Source organism: Eriocheir sinensis, chromosome 4, assembly GCF_024679095.1.
Source record: "Eriocheir sinensis breed Jianghai 21 chromosome 4, ASM2467909v1, whole genome shotgun sequence".
Classification (NCBI taxonomy): domain Eukaryota; kingdom Metazoa; phylum Arthropoda; class Malacostraca; order Decapoda; family Varunidae; genus Eriocheir; species Eriocheir sinensis.
In genome coordinates, this window is record NC_066512.1 from 14,878,563 (window position 1) to 14,896,537 (window position 17,975).

At 42.7% G+C, this 17,975-nt stretch overlaps 1 protein-coding gene across 4 annotated transcripts in view; it reads right to left on the reverse strand.

Annotated features, from left to right (window-relative positions):
• LOC127008872 (nephrin-like) overlaps positions 1 to 17,975 on the reverse strand; it is a 289,486-nt gene that overhangs the window by 58,665 nt on the left and 212,846 nt on the right. For all 4 annotated transcript variants that reach the window (XR_007761400.1, XM_050881286.1, XM_050881275.1 and 1 more), the window contains exons 7-10: positions 17,764 to 17,926; positions 13,771 to 13,925; positions 10,148 to 10,292; positions 658 to 785 (exon numbers count right to left, since the gene is read on the reverse strand). Coding sequence is in view for 3 of the 4 variants with exons in the window: in XM_050881286.1 (XP_050737243.1) it covers positions 658 to 785; positions 10,148 to 10,292; positions 13,771 to 13,925; positions 17,764 to 17,926 (591 nt within the window). In the remaining variant the exon portion in view is untranslated. The remainder of the gene's footprint in view (positions 1 to 657; positions 786 to 10,147; positions 10,293 to 13,770; positions 13,926 to 17,763; positions 17,927 to 17,975) is intronic.

Below are 17,975 nucleotides of genomic sequence, written 5' to 3' on the forward strand. Positions count from 1 at the left end.
ATGAAAAAAATCTGTATTCACAATCGTGTTCAGGAGGCTTTTCTTTATAAGACTGAATTGTTTATTTTAGTATTCATTTTATAGCCGCTGCAAATGGTAGCTATATGTAAAATGTGTTATAAACGTTAGGGAGTGATTCTTTAACTTCAACTCGTCACAATTTATTTAGTTTCTGTTTTATTGATTTGTCACAAACATATTCGAGTTCTGCAATCACTGCTACGTTTAACGGTGTTAACCAAAATGTCCTATTTGGTGTATGAGTTGAGTTACGGCAAATAATAGAGAAGCATGTCTGTGATGTCACTCCTTCTGACCGAGCAATTTCGCGCGAGAAAAGCGAGAAAAGTTAATCATCAACTCTTCCTGCTTTCTCGCTTATCAGCTCGCTTTCTCACCATTACCTGCTCGCTGCCATTGTGGCCACCTCAATTGCTTATTATGTATTAAAGTTTCTCGCTCTCGCCCGCTTTCTCGCTCCGTGTGGCCAGGTCCTTACGCTATGCAAGTCAAGCCAGGAATTTTTATTAAGAAGAAATATACGCCCTCGGACCAGAACCCACACAAACGCAGCTGCAGTCTAAAGTCAAAAAATGGAAACCTGAAGATATAAAAGGCAAGGGTGAAGCAGAAAACCCATGACTGGTGGACACTCACTCTCCTGAACCACGAAATCTTGTAGGTCGGCGGGTTGGAATCCACATTACAGTTGAAGTAGACGTCCTCGCCCTCCTTCACGATCGAGGACACGCCGCGACCAAGCTCCATCGTGGCCACGGGTGGGTCTGTGGCGGGAGGGAAATGAAGCACCATGAAGCTGTACAATATAAGCAGGAAAAAGGGAAAAAACAGTAAAGCCTAAAGGTATCAACAGGAAGAAAAGCAGAACAAGAGAGAGAGAGAGAGAGAGAGAGAGAGAGAGAGAGAGAGAGAGAGAGAGAGAGATTTACATAGAAAATCAGACCACACAGACCCCATGGTCCAGACTAGGTGGTCTGTCCTTAAACCTAAGTGATCTTACATTAATCAGATGGCTCCAAAACGTCGCTTTTCTACTCTAGTTAATATTAAGTTCAAGGAAGTGACGGTCGAGCTTGTTTTTAAAGGAGTCAATCGTGTTACACTGGACCACTGATGGAGGAATCTTATTCCATTCTCGCACTACAACGTTGGTGAAGAAAAATTTGGTGCAGTCTGAATTTACTTGTCTACATTTGAGTTTTGTGCCATTGTTCCTCGTTCGCAGTGTCATCGATCATACACAATTTTGTTCTGTCTACATTCGTGAAGCCATTAAGTATTTTAAAACATTCGATCAGTTTTCCTCGGAGGCGACGTTTCTCAAGAGAGAACATGTTAAGGGTGGAAAGCCTTTCTTCGTAGGATTTGTTGCGCAAGGAAGGGATCATTTTTGTTGCTCGACGCTGAACACCTTCTAGTTTAGCAATGTCCTTTGCATGGTGGGGAGACCAAAACTGTACCGCATATTCCAAGTGGGGTCTGACTAAACTATTGTAGAGCGGAAGTATTACATCTTTATTCTTGAATAAAAAGTTTCTTTTAATGAAGCCCAACATTCTGCTCGCTTTATTTGCTGCATCGATGCATTGATGTGAGAATTTGAGGTTTGACGCGATTTTAATCCCCAGGTCCTTAACGCATTGAACGCTTGTGAGTTTAACGCCGCGTATTTCGTAATCGAACTTCTTATTTTTTGTTCCAACTTGAAGAACCTGGCACTTGTCTACGTTAAAGGGCATCTCCCATTTATCGGACCAAGCTGAAATTTTGTGCAAATCCTCTTGGAGGCTTTGCCTGTCTTCGTCAATGAGAACCGAGTTACCAATCGTTGTGTCGTCTGCAAATTTACTAATGCGATTATTGAGTCCAACATCCACGTCGTTGATGTAAATAATGAAGGGCACTGGGCCAAGAACCGAGCCCTGAGGGACGCCACTAGTGACCGGCGCCCACTCTGAGTTAAATCCGTCAATCACTACTCTTTGTTGTCTGTTGCTCAACCAATTCGCGATCCATTGGTTTACTTGACCGTCAATGCCCATTTGCTTTAATTTATAAAGTAATTTATGATGTGGGACTTTATCAAACGCTTTCTGGAAATCAAGATAGACTACGTCCGCTGATTTGTTTACGTCATAAATTGAGAAGAGATCGTTATAAAAGGTCAGTAGGTTTGACAGGCAGGATCTTTTGTTACGGAAGCCATGTTGTGAATCCCCAATTAATGAGTGGCTTTCGAGGTTAACTCACAATTTTGTCTCTAATTATGCTCTCGAGTAGCTTACCTACAATTGAAGTTAGACTAATGGGTCGGTAGTTACCTGGTATTTTTTTGTCTCCTTTCTTAAAAATCGGTGTCACGTTAGCCTTTTTCCAATCCGAAGGGACGATGCCTTGTCGCAAGGACATATTGAATACGGTAGTGAGGGAGGAGAGTATTTCGCTCTTTGTTTCTTAAAGCAGTATAGGATATACTTTGTCGGGTCCGGGACTTTTATTTGTTTTAATGAATGGAGAGCTTTAAGGACTTCATCGGTTGTTATTTCAAAATTAGGCAATGCATGCTCGAGATTTACAATAGTACTGGTGTTGTTGGTAGCGAGAGGAAGACTGTTAGTATTAAACACCGAGGAAAAGTAATTGTTTAAGAGGTTTGCAATGTGTTGGCTGTCAGTCACTAGTGCACCGTCGCTGTTTGTTAAAGGTCCAATACCACTTTTGATCGCCTTTCTGTTGTTTATGTAACTGAAGAAAGATTTCGGATTATTTTTACAGTTGGCTGCAATATTTTCTTCATATCTACGCGTTGCCTGACCTACTAGTCTTTTTACTCGTCGCCTGGCATCATTATAAAGTCTAATGTTTTCGGGCGTGCTTTGTTCTTTCTTTAACCTGTAAAACAATTTTCTCTCATTGACAGATTGTTTAATTTCGCTATTAAACCACGGTGGGCTTTTATTAGTGTTAATTCGCTTCTCGCACAAGGGGACGTATGTGTTCTGCTGAGTAAGTGATTTTTAAGGTTTAGCCAGGCTTCATCTACGTTGCCGTCATCTGATAGTTGTATTTCTGTTAGTTTTTGTCGGATTTCTACGAAGTTAGCTCTTTTGAAATTGGGCACCTTTACTTTATTTTCAGTCACTGATGATTGAGCTCTAATGTCGACGCGCACTAATTTATGGTCGCAAGAACCGAGGTGTTCTCCTACCGTGACACTACTGACTAGGTTATCTTGGGTCGTTATAACAAGGTCGAGTATATTATTTTGTCGAGTTGGCTCAGAAACCATTTGGCTTAGATAATTTTCTTCTAGAAATTCGATCATTCTATGTGACTCGCCTTCTGTACCTGACAGTGTCGCCCAGTCGATATGGGGGAGGTTAAAGTCTCCTAATATCAATGAGTCGTTGTTATTAAGTGACTGCCTTAAGACGCTGTACATTTCAAGGTCGTCATCGAGTGATTCCCCGGGAGGTCTATAGGTGACAAATATATTTAAATTGACTTTTGCAATGTTTACTCGCACGCACAAATGTTCAACGTTACTGTTTCCCGGTGTTTTGTCAGTGGGTTACAAATAGCTTTTGACATAAAGGGCGACGCCACCGCCTCTACGGTTTACACGATCTTTGTTGAAGAGTCTGTAGCTATCTATGTTGCATTCGGAACTTAAATCAATATTTGTGGCGTCGATAAATGTTTCGGTTATAGCAATTATGTCAAAATTTTCTGTTAGAGCAAGACATCTCAGTTCATCAAATTTGTTTCTTAGGCTACGCGCATTGAAACTAAGGTGAAAAAAAATTTGTTTCGACGACTAACAAAACGTTATGGAGGAAGAGGAGTACAAAGGAGTACAAAGGAAAAGCAAACAGCAACAGACCTCTTGGTCGTAACTAGCCTGTTTGTTCTTGCTACCATCTACTCTACTCAATCAGAGACACAGGACAGCAAAGACGAAGGCTCCTCCCCTCCCACCAGTCCCTCCAGCCAAAGCTGGCAAGAAAAGGAAGAATACCATGTAGTAAAAGAAAACTACAATTTTTATTTTGGAGAAGGAAGATCAGATCGACTACGACGACACTACTTTCTTCTACTCTGTTAGACCGATAAAAATAACGGTTGTTCGCTTCATTAAATTGTTGTCTCTATTTTTTGAACGTGCAAATAGTTCCCGCTTTGGACGTTTTTTTTGAGGCGGACCATTCCATACATTGATGACACGGAGAAAGAAGTGCTTCAGAATTTTTGAATGAAACGCTTTCTCTTTATTTTGTATCCATTGTTTCTTGTTACGCTTGATTGAGAGACTGTAAAATAATCATGAACATTAACGTTGTCGAATCCCTTGAACATCTTAAACACTTCGATAAGGTCACTTCTTAGCCTGCGCTTTGATAAGATGAATAAGTTCAGTTCTTTAAGTCTGTCTTCGTACGGCTTATTTCGCAGTCTAAGGATCATTTTGTAGCTCGACGCTGCATCCTCTCGAGTTTATCTATTTCTTTTCTGTAATAGGGAGACCAAAACTGAACGCAGTACCCAAGATGTGGGCGAACTAACGAATGGTACAGTGTCAATATTACTTTTTTCTGATTTATGTTCAAATGTACGACCAATAAATCCGATCAGTTTGTTGGCAGTTTTTACTATTTCTGTGCAATGTTGACTCGGTTTAAGATCGTTCGAAATTATTATTCTCCAAGATCTTTTTTTTTTGCTGGCTTCAGAAAGTCGCACTCCGTTAATTTGATAATGAATACGATCGTTGTTGATTCCGATATGTATAACCTTGCACTTTTCAAAATTGAAATCCATTTGCCATGTTCATGCCCAACTACTTAAACGTTCGAGATCAGCATGAAAGTGTTCTTTATCATTTGTTGTAGTGACTCTGCTGGCTATTTTTGTGTCGTCTGCAAATTTCGATATTTTACACGATAGCCCCTCGTCAATGTCATTTACGTACACTAAAAACAGAACAGGTCCCAACACCGACCCCTGTGGAACACCGCTTGACATCTCGCCAGTCAGATGATATATCATTCATAACAACTCTCTGTTTACGGTCGGTAAGCCAGTCTTTGAGCTACTTATTATGGATATTACCCGTTATACCGTGAGCTTGCAATTTACTAAGGAGGCGATTGTGAGGGACTTTGTCAAATGCTTTATGAAAGTCCAAATATATAATGTCTACTGATTTACTTCATCGTATACATTAAAGATGTAGCTGAAGAAATCGAGGTTAGTCAAACAGGAATGTTTGTTTCGAAAACCATGTTGCGAATCCTTAATTAGTCTGTTATCTTAAAAAAAAACTACCATTTTTTCGCGAATGATCGTCTCCAAAATTTTGCACACGATTGACGTCAGACTGATCGGTCGATAATTACTTGGTTGTGACTTGTTGCCTTTTTTAAAGATAGGAGTTACGATAGCGAGTTTCCATTCTAGTGGTACTTTTCCTGTGTTTAGCGACTTTGAGAATATGATCAAGAGGGTCTTGCTGATCTGATGTTTTGCCTCTTTAAGAATACGCGGGGATATTTTATCTGGGCCTGGCGTTTTGTTTATTTAAATATTATCAATAATTTGTACTATATCACTTTCTACAATGTCGGTAATACTACTCAAGGATATGTCATCAATATATCTTTGGGCTTACGGTTGCCTATCGGATAAGATTTCTTTCATTCAGTACATTAGCGATTTCCTTATCATCATTTGTGGACTCACCATTTACAATAGCTATTGGGCCAATATTGGGGGTGAGAGCTTTTTTTTATTTCTTACGTAGGCAAAAAATTCTTTAGGATGTGTTTTGCTGGCGCTTGCAATATGAAGCTCTATGTTTCTTTTATTGAGACGTATGATTCCTTTCGTTTCTCGGCGTAATCTTTGGAATTCAATTTTGTCAGTTTCATTATTTGTAATTAAGTATTTGCGACGCGCTCGATCTTTATTATCAATTTGGCGTTTGAGTTGATTGTTCCACCACTTAGGCTTCCAGCTGGCTGTTGGTCGTCTTCTACGGAATGGTACGCATAAGTTCACGGCTCTACTTAAAGTGTCTGTGAATGTTTCCCAAGCTTTATTTATATCTGAGGCTGCAGAAATTTCGCTCCAGTCTGCATTCCCTAGTAAATTTTTTAGTTTGTCAAAATCCGCACGTCGGTAATCAGGTATTCTCCATTCACTCGTTTTCATGTCCCCTTTTATTTTTATTTTAAACGTAATAATTTGATGATCGCTGTCCCTGAATTCTGTACCAACAATGAGATCATTAACTAGGCTGTCTTTAGTTGTGAGAACAAGATCGAGTATGTTATTTTCGCGAGTTGGTTTATGTACTCACTTTATGTTACTTTATGTTACTTTCTAATAAGTTACTGTATAGATCGTGACCTGAGTGTATATTTAACGTGTCTCCCCAACTCGTTACTGGTAAGTTAAAGTCTCCCATATTTACAGCTTCAAATTGATTGCATATGTTAGAAATTTGTTCGAACAGTTTTCTGTCTATTTCAATTTCTTGGTTTGGAGGTCTATAAACAATGCCAATAATTAATTTACTTGAACGGTTTTTAATTTCAACAAAAAACGGTGTCCATATTATTTATTCTTTCTACTTTGATAACACACGGATTTAAACCAGCTCGAATATATAAAACGACGCCACCAACTCTGTTTTCTCTGTCACAAAGAAAAATTGAATAACCGGGTAAGTTAAATTCGGCAATAAAATCTCTGTTATTTGTATTCAACCATGACTCCGCGACGGCGATAATGTGGAAGTTTTCCGTCACAGCAGGTTCTTCCAGGTCTATGAATTTATTTCGAATGCTGCGGGCATTTACATAACATGCGTTTATATGGTCATGGTGGGATTGGTTGGTGGTCCTTTGATTGTCTACGTGGCGTTCTCTGTCGGGGCTCGCCGGGTTTTTTTTGTTTTTTTTCTGAAAAGTGACACCTGCTCACTAAGAAGTCTTCCAAGTCTAGCCGCCCCGGCGGGATTTAGGTGTAGCTACACCATTGCGTTCGTACAAGTCATTTGCACTACAAAAGTTATTCCAAAAGTTCAAAAACTCGACATTTTCTTGACCACATAATGACTTTAGTCGGTTGGTAGTGCTGAAGGCTTTACTGTAAAAAGCGTTACGTTCTCTCATCCGCGGGAGGATACCAGATATCATTATAATGTTAGTTTTTTTCCTTGAATTGTCGGATCAGTCTACGATACTTTTCCATTAATTCTTCTGAGCGATTTGCCTTTACGTCGTTTGTTCCGATATGGATGACAAACAGTGAGTTTTGGTCTGAGAGGGATGGGAGTAGGGGAAGCCAGGGATGGAGGTAGTTGGTTGATACACGTCACAAATACGTCACGCCTCACCTGTTCGAATATGTAAGTGGCTCACGCAGGTTTTTGCCATCACATTCATGAGTAAACGCCATAATTAACCGCATCTGGCAATGCACAATAGCGTCGAAAATTAGCGGAGTGTGTGAAACAATGTGCCAAAGCACCATGCTGATCCGAGTCTTCGTTTGAAAGATATTTGAGAAAAAACGGTATATATATATATATATATATATATATATATATATATATATATATATATATATATATATATATATATATATATATATATATATATATCGAAAACGGTATATGATCTGATATGGATAATTGGTAAAGAAGTTGACATATTATTTTAAGAGAAAAGCCGAAACTTTAAAAAAATAACACTGCAGTGGAAAAATAGCTAAACACACACACACACACACACACACACACACACACACACACACACACACACACACACTGGCAACACAAGTAATTATACACGAGTCAAACATGGCCGGGCAAACACGCTTCTCTCAGACACAGCCGACACGAGAAGCGCCAATTAGACACACGCGCCAGGTAGCCAACAACTGTCTAAACTTTACACACCTGTATGAAGGAAACACGTGCTGTAAATATGTTAGGAAGTAGGAGTTCGCAGCTCAAGGACACACACACACACACACACACACACACACACACACACACACAGCCACTACAGAGGAACGTCGAGATGCAAAGATCAGCAAAGGCAGGAGTACATAGGCGTATAGAGAGGCAGGCCCTGAACAAAGTTCCATGAAAGGCAGAAAGTAGGCTTTTCATAAAACACGTAAAAAGACTAAAAATGCCTACAGCTGCTGATAAATACAAATAGTTTTCTTTCTTTTTGTTGGGAGACCTGGCATGTAAGCCAAAGGTAAAATAATATAAAAAGTAAGGCCCTTAACATGCTTTTCCTACAAATGGTTAAAGAGAAACCAAAAAGTGTGATCAATTAATGTTCAAGACGTGTCTGGATATTCATCTCGTAAGAAAATCACCTCAGGGGAAGGAGAAAGTAAATTAGACGAAAGCTATTCCGGAGTATACTAGTAAAAGGGACGAAATTTACACAGATATATGGACTACACAGACCCCATGGTCCAGATTAGGTGATCTGTCCTTGAACCTAAGTGAAATCCTATTAAATTTAATGTTTACTGTCACCAAGACTTTGCATTGCGACTTTAGTGTCTATAAAGTTGAAGAACGTGGCGATCGAGCTTGTTTTTTAATAAATTAATCGTACTGAACTGGACCACTGAAGGTGGGAGTTTATCTCATTCTCGCGCTACAAGATTGGTGAAGAAAAATAATTTGGTACAGTCTGAATTTATTTGTTTACACTTAGATTTTGTGCAATTACTTCTCGTAATCACGAAAGAAAATCATCAGGGAAAGGAGAAAATAAATTGGACGTACAGCTATTCCGGAGTATACTAGTTAAAGGGTTGAAATTTACATATAAAAAACAAATTGGAATTGTCCACATATGTAAAACCATTGAGTATTTTGAAACATACGATTAGTTTCCTCGGGGGAAGAGATCATCTTTGTTGCCCTATGTTGCAGACCTTCTAAGATTGCAATGTCCTTCGAGTGATGGGGAGACCAAATCTGTACCGCATATTCTAAATGAGATCTGACTAAACTGTTGTAAAGTGGAGGTATTACATCTTTATTCATGAATCAAAAGTTTCTCTTAATGAAGCCCAGCATTCTGTTCGCTTTGTTTGCTGCATCAATGCATTACTTTGAGATTTTGAGGTTCGACGCGATTTTGACACCCAGGTCCTTGGCACACTGGACGCTTTTCAGTTTCACGCCACGCATTTCACAATCGAACCTCTCATATTTTTGTACCAATTTGAAGAACATGGCACTTATCAATATATAAGGACCTCTCCCATCTATCGGACCAAGCTGAAATTTTATGCAAAACTTCTTCGAGGATTTGTCTGTCTTCGTCAGTGAGGACCGAATTACCAATCTTTCTGCCGTCAGCAAATTTACTAATGAGATAACTGAGTCCAAACTGTAAAGAGGTCTGTATAAAAGATCAGTAGGTTCGATAAGCAAGATATCTTGTTACGGAAGCCATGCTGAGAATCCTTAATTAATGAGTGGCTTTCAAGGTAACTCACAATTTTACATCACACCAAGTCCTGCATCCATGACCAGAGTCGTTGAAGCGCCACGTTCACAGTGAAGGGATGAGGGTCTTGCATGGATATTTCTCAATAATGTTTAAAAACATGACCTTTAGCAAGTAAAAACAAAATATATTCAGGGATGCTTTAAATAAGAATTACTTCATGCTCTATGAATAGGAAGACGTTTTTGCTGGAAACATCTGGGGACAAGGAAAGTTCCCCATAATACTCAGATTATGAACGTCTCACCAAACCTTCCTCTATGTAGTCACTAGCATGAGAGCATCAATCAAAAAAAAATACTGTCATAAATTTGATGTGTAACACATTTCGTGGATATTTTCATCGATATATTTTTTGATGTTTTTTTTATAAGATAACCTTCACATGATCTGGACTAGCGATGATGTGTATCCAAGGTTCCAATAATATCAACGGCTCGGAATACAGGACTACGACCTTTCGAACTAGTTCGATGAACTGAGAATACTGAGAATAGGGCCGTAAACACAAGCACACACAGAAAAAAAGTCAGACGCAACAGGCAAAGAGGCACAACAGGTGTGCAGGGACTCACAGGTGACGTTGAGCAGCGTGGAGTCGGAGAGTCTGGCGCCGGGGAAGAGCGGGTTGACGGCGGTGCAGGTGAGGCGCTGGCCGTGGTGGCGGCGGGAGGCGACCACCTTGACGCATGAAGTGCTCACGTTGACCCCGTGCTCCGTCTGTAGGGGGAGGAGGGGCATGAGGAAGAAGAAGAGGAGGAGGAGGAGGGTGGTAGTGATAATGCTGCTGCTGATGATGATGATAATGATGATGATTTTGATAATGATGATTAGGAGGAGGAGGAGGAGGAGGAGTGGCACGATAGAGTGGTACCGAAGGAAGAAAAGGGTATATATATATATATATATATATATATATATATATATATATATATATATATATATATATATATATATATATATATATATATATATATATATATATATTATGGATGTCACCCTTATTTACGCACTTACCTTATAGTGGTCATTTCCCCATCATTGTGTTATTAATAGTCGGTGCAAGATGAAAACTTTTCTCAACGTGTTCATTTTTCTCTGATAGGTTTACTCCCTCCTGCCGCGGCAAACGTTCTAATTCAATCTTTCCACCTGGTTCTCTGTCTGCCATGGCTGCTGCTTCCATAACATTGGTGGGTAGCTATAAGTTTAGCCGCTGTGTGATAATATTTTTGTCAAACTGTGCACCGATAGTATATTTTTACAGAGTGTACAACACCCGGACGAACTAAAGCGAGACTTGGCGTCAAGGAGCTTGTGGTGTTATGAATCTGCGTCACACCTATCCAAGCCTTGCATCACCCGGCGCCGCTCCTCCATTGTGCCCGCCGCCACGCGCCGCTCATAGGCTCATACGTTCATTATGCATTATTAGTCACGCATTGCTTCATCGCTAGGTAGCTGGGGGGCATGATTTATGGCTCATTTCCTCCTATTCCTTATTGTACCCAGAGTCATTCATTCCTCATACACTCACCATGCAGAACCACCTCGCTAGATAAGTGAGGAAACATGCATTAATTCCACTTTCCTTCTATTTCACGAACCATCCACTGTCGTGATTTCTCACACGTTCGTCGTCCATTAGTCATGCGCTGCTACATCGCTGGATTGGTGGGGCAGCACACATTGTCCTCACCTTCCGCCTATTTCACGGCGTCACGAGGGGATAACGGAGGTTCTGACTAAGCATTGTGCCCGAGTGTGGATTAATTAACTCCTCACCAACCTCGGCTTTCTGTACTTCTCTTCAAAAACGTTTACCTGAGTGGTGAACAAAACGCGCTGACCGGGTGAGCTTCAGTACTGATTCCCGAGACGACTCTTACCGCCGGTCAAAATAAACTTGATCCTGATGACCTGAGATGTGTGTGTGTGTGTGTGTGTGTGTGTGTGTGTGTGTGTGTGTGTGTGTGTGTGTGTGTGTGTGTGTGTGTGTGTGTGTGTGTGTGTGTTCAACAGACAAATCAAGTGCCGTAATTCATTGTACCGAAATAGTCACTCACAACACATATATTATTTCACATCTACCTACACTTATTCGCAGGCATACGTAAGTGTAGCTTTGAACACATGTGTCACTCAGTACAGGTCTGGCTGTGTAGGTGTGGCGGCACAAGAGTGGCTGCGTAGGTGTGACTGCGTATTTGAAGCACTGTGTCGGCAAGGCTTATGGGCACGGCGTAAGCGGGACATAAGTCTTTCACAGGGGGCGGCGTTACTGGTGCTGGTGTTTAGAGGCTTCGTCTATCAGTGTGTGTTCATCTACCTAATTTTCTATACATTTATTCACATTACCTACGTGCTGAGGCTTTCCCGGCGGGGCGACAATACGCTGTTTCGTCCAACTGTTTATCACGACGAAGCTACATCCAGTCACACAAATGTACTTTACCGTTTACATAATTTTTTGTTTTGTTTTCTCGGTCATCTGTTTGAAGTCTTTGTTATGGCATTATGTTCCAGACAACGATGTATAAGATAATCCTCATTTTACTTCCCCTCATCCTCCTCTCTCTCTCTCTCTCTCTCTCTCTCTCTCTCTCTCTCTCTCTCTCTCTCTCTCTCTCTCTCTCTCTCTCTCTCTCTCTCTCTCTCTCTCTCTCTCTCTCTCTCTCTCTCTCTCTCTCTCTCTCTCTCTCTCTCTCTCTCTCGTTCTAATTATCTTCCTCAGTTTCCGGTTTTTCATCTTAATTCTTTCTCTCTTCTTTCTTTACAACTTTTGACTGTTTCCACGTATTCCTGATTCATACTCATCATTCTTCATTATTCCCTACAATCACTCATTCCCTCGTTCCCTTCTTGACACAAACACACACACACACACACACACACACACACACGAACGCCAGGCTTTGATACGAATAGAATAATGTATAATAATTTGGGCACAAAATATATCCGCGTAACCCCTCACTGCAATGGTTGTGTGTTCCGTTCCCTGTTCCTTCCATTCCGTTCAGGGCAGGTGTGTGGGCGAGGAGCGGCGCGCACCTGCAGAACACCTTAATGAACAATGGGAAATTTACGTGGGCGTTGAGTGACGAGGAAAATTAAATGTGAAGAAAAACAATTACGATCTGGAAAAAGAAAACCGTTGTCGCACTCCACGGATATATTGTTGCCGGTAAACAATAAACATGTGAAGCTCTACATTCATGGAGGTTTAAACACAAGTGCAATACTGAGAACACAAGCATTTAACAAGAGTCTACATTTTCCTTCGCTACGAGAGGAAATGTGAAAATATATGCTCATTAAAAAATGCCAAAAATTAAGACTATAATGAGATCCGTAAAGGAAAATTAATAAGCAATTTATATAGGCCAATATGCTCAATTTATTTCACTTTTTCCCGTTTATTATTTTCAAGCGAGGGGAGAAAAAGGGGTGTGACTGGGGAAAGGGAGGGAAGGGAAGAGGTGTGGGGGAGAGATACAAGGAGGGCTAAAGGAAGGAAGGAAGAAAGTGAAACATGAGAAAGACAAAGAAAAAGAGGAAAGGAAGAAAAGGAAACAAAAATCGCGTAGTGAAAAAAAAAACACGAGAGAGAGAGAGAGAGAGAGAGAGAGAGAGAGAGAGAGAGAGAGAGAGAGAGAGAGAGAGAGAGAGAGAGAGAGAGAGAGAGAGAGAGAGAGAGAGAGAGAGAGAGAGAGAGAGAGAGAGAGAGAGAGAGAGAGAGAGAGAGAGAGAGAGAGAGAGAGAGAGAGAGAGAGAGAGAGAGAGAGAGAGAGAGAGCTGGGAGGTAAACAGGCTGATTAGGGATAGCGATAGGCTCTAGTGATCCAGGAAAGGAGGAGGGTAGTTTAGCAGGCTTCTCTCAACTGACGAGAGAGTTGCTGAAGCACGTAGTTCCCTCACTTAAAGGGAGGGAGAGGGGGATGCATGAAGTAGGTAGTTACAACAGCCTTACCTCAGCAAGACAGGACCTTAAACACATACTGATACAGGTAGCCAGGCATGCTTACCTCGGCCAGCAGGGGCGTGAGTAAATCAAGTAGCGGAGTCGGGAGAGAATGAGGCACACACCAGTCAACAGGGGCGTGGGCAGGACAAGCAGAAAGGCAGGGAAGGGCGTGTTTACTTCGGCCAGCAGGGGCGTGGAAGGACAAGCAGCGGTGCAGGGAGGCAAGCTTACCTTGGCCGGCAGGGGCGTGAGGCTGGTGAGCGTGCCGAGTGTCCAGGTCACGTTGGGGTGTGGTCTGCTGCCCGCCACGACGCACGAGATCTCGATCTCGCGGCCCACCCGAAGCCACTTGGGCGGGGCCTCTATCCTCGTTACCAGGGGCCGCACTGAGGAGGAGGAGGGGGTGGAACTGAGGGGCCTGGAGTGTTGGCAACAATGCAGGGATAGTGGTAACAAAGTAGAAATCAGAACATGCTGCTTGGCGTGTCGATAACAATATATCTTCGTCAATGAGGGCCGCACTGGTGAGGAGTGATGGAAAGATGTTTAAGACTGGTAAAAGCATGCAAGTACGACAACTAAGTTAGAGTGTAGGTAACCCTACCCTGATAGAAAGACACTGTTTAGGCGTTGATAACCGTGTAAAAATGTAGAAAAGCTGTTTGAGATATTGGTAACAATGTATAAATCGGAACAGGATGCTTGGAGGATTGGTAATACCGCGGATAAACCAAATAACTGTTTGGTTATTACTAATATTGCTGGTATTGAGAGAAGGATTTTGGAGTGTTGATACCACTATAGCAATAAACGGGGCAGTGTCGTCACAACGGGCTGGGGCCGACCACCAGGCCTCATCAAAAAAGCCTATCGGTGCCATTGTCCGAAATGTTTAAAAAAAAAAAAACAGCGATGGCAGGCTCCACTCAAGAATGTGGAGAATCAAAGGTGACAGCTTAAAATGAGCTGCCATGTGTACGCTTCAACGCACCTTATGTTCTTAGGTTCTGAGGGGCAAGAGGGAAGAGCGTAACAGGAACGTACATATATAAATGGGAGAGTGAAAGGATATAAAGGAGGAGAGGCAAGAGGAATGATGAAAGATTGTGTGACGGATGAGAAGCAGGGAAGTAAGAGGGAAAATGGAATGAAGAGTTTGCGCAAGTAGGAAGAGCAGTTCTATTTAGAAAGAAATAAAGGATCAGGGGGGAAAAGAAAAAGTGGAGGGAGGGTTTATTAGAGCCTCAGTGTCTCAGGAGAAGTATAATCCTGACTCCCGACCAATGTCAGCTTTTGCTCCAACTTGACGAAGGAGCCTTAATTACAGGGAAGATTCTCTCTCTCTCTCTCTCTCTCTCTCTCATGAAAATATTACCTAAGAACATGTCCAACTCATCTCATCTAATTCACCTTCTTTAATTCCCGTCGCTTCGCTGAAGAGAAAAATAAACACGCGGCCTTCAATTCAATTCGCGTCAGGGAGGTAAAGGAGGACCTGTCTTCTTTTTAATCCATTCCTCGAGAAACTGAAATTGTGACGGTCGAGAACTGCATGACACATCGTTCGTTTCCGATGATTTCAAAACGACCCGGCCTCCTTTGGTCATCAAATTGTCATGTCGTTGCTGGAACAGAGGTGGGTCGGGTGGTCGGGTCATCCTTACCACCCCGCCTCCAGGGTCTCGTTTACAGCCTGTGTGTCCTGGCCTAGAGGTTTGGTGGGGAGGGATGGCCCTAAGGCCCCTTTCACACGAGCGGTTTTTGCCGCTCCGGCACATGCCGGACGGCAGCCGCATGGCAACTGGACATCCACGGTCAAGTGCGGCGTCTGCCGCATCCGCTTCGGGCTCTCCTTCAGTCATATTTGTAATCTTCTCTTGAGGGATCCCACAAGCAAGGCCATCTTTCAATCTCGGAGATCAACAGTTCCGTGTCATGATAATTTAAATTAGCCATAACCCTGAAATTTAATTGCAGATGTTTGTTGTACAGAGGTATACAGAAATAATATGTAAGACACTTACATTTTCAATATACATTAATTGAAAGTTCATAAGGTGGAAAATATAGTGCATACCAGCTTTTCCAATGATGCAGACAAAGTGGTCGCGTGCCCTTTCTCCCAGTGTTGACAGACAACTATCCCTTGCCGCACGCGGCAAACACCGGATGTGTGAAGGCGCCCATAGCAACACATGACCACCGAAACCGTTGTGCGGCATTTCTACCGCTGCGGTCTTGCTGGTAGTATGACAGGGTGCGGCTGCCGGAGCGGCAAGACTGCCGCTCAGGCCTCGTGTGAATGCATCCATAAGAGTCAATGTAAAACTAAGCCGCGCGGCATGTGCCGGAGCGGCAAAAACCGCCTGCGTGTAAGGGCCTTAGAAGCACTTGCTATGACCTGGCGTGCACGCTCTGGCCTCACCTACGCATCATTGTAAAAGCTTCCAGGAGTAAATACTTAACCTTCAGAGAGTAGGTTATCCGGAAAGTCTTCATGCACGCCCTGAACACTACCGGAGCACTCACACTGCACTTCAGTACCTCCAACTTTCTCCGATAAACACTTTTACAAACATTAACCCAATTCACAATGACCTCCCTTGACCCACACACCCCATTACCACACTCTCCTTCCCTTACATAGACACTCCACAGACATCAACACGCCCTCATCCCGGCCTCCCTACCTCCACCTTCTTCTGTGCCAGAAGTAACATTGTTCCATCCAGCTCATCGTGCGAGTCTTTTCTTACACCTACGCAAGTTTTAGCAGGAAAGCAGCGTCAGTGAAATGTCCCTCTGGAGGTCGGCGGCGCGGAAAACTTCAAAATGAGGCGTAGATGAACAGAAAATTCGCTGTTAGCCGTAGAGATGATAAAACGGGGGGGGTGGGGGGTTAAGTGGTCGATGCACACATTATTTTTCTACTCCTTTTTATACCAACACAAGAGGGACGGAAGGAAGGAGTGAGGAAGAGTGGTTGAGTCAGATTGTCGGGAATAGAATAACGAGAAAAAATAGTTGATGGCAACGAGAAGTACTTTTTTTTTTTTTTTGCTGCGCTATTACGCCATATTTAAGTTTGAAGGTTTTATTATTATTTTCTTCTTTATCATCATTCATGCAGCCAACGTGCCCACGCGCCAGCGACTCTAACATTACATTAATTAATATCACTCTCCCTTTTCATTCGCGACTCTCACAACCTTTTAACAGATAATTTATCTTGAATCTGATGGCAGTCGAGTTTCCGGCAAAACAGCACCCATTTTGCGTGGTATTAGTTATTTGCAGTAATCCTTAATAGAACACACACACACACACACACACACACACACACACACACACACACACACACTGCATCTACCTTACGTTAGTATTGTGTTTTCCAGAGTGTGGCGCGGCTTTGATCCACGCGGGGGCCTTTGGGGTGCGTCCCGGACATCCATTATGCATCCACGTGGCCGGCACACTCCTGCAACACCCTGCAGCAACACACACACACACACACACACACACACACACACACACACACACACACACACACACACACAATAACCACGAGATTCTTATTAAAATAAGTTTTTTTTTTTTAATTTGCCGATACTTGTTTTTCTATTCTGGTGTTGACTTCATCTATATTAGTTTTGAAAGGCATTAACGATGGTGGTGGCAGTGGCGCTGGATGAGGAAGACACGTGTGGGCGAGGAAGTGAGAAAAAAAAAAATGAAACAGATGGGGAGGCGGTGGCCGAGCGGTCACAGTGAGCACGTGGATATCCCGAGATTCGATTTCACCGAAAGACGCTGACACTTTTCAACCATCGCCGAGTGCTGCTCAGGTCTTCAGTCAACACTATCTTCAGGAATTTCGGCCAAGTGAAGTACTGGGGTTAGCATGGGCCAAGCAAGAGCCAAACATCACGGCAGCCACTATAGATAAAATTAACCTGCGCCACTAACGGGCATGGGTCTTCCAAGAGGCCCCTCAAGAGAGCCTATTGCGCTATAGGCAGGTCTTAAAAAAAGGCAAAATAATTATTTATGTTCCTGTAAAAGACATGTTACTCACTCTTCGCCTCTCCATCTCTCCATCTTCCTAACAAATGCTTATGGCTGAAACACGACAATGCTGGCATTTTATCTATTTTTGTACGCCCACTCCTATCACACCACCCACAAACACACACCACTACGCACCAACACACACCAGCTACTCACGGTTCATCTTGACGGTGACGGAGGCTCTGGCGGAGCTGGTGACGTTGTTGTTGGAGGCGAGGCAGGTTAGTCTGGCGTTGTGGTAGACCCGCGTGAGCCGCAGGATGCTGAGCTGGTTGACCGTGAGTGCCGGGGACCGCGACTCCGACGTGGAGTCCAGGACCTGTGGGACGCGGGGAGAGAGGAAGGCTACGTCAAGGCACTGTCAGGGT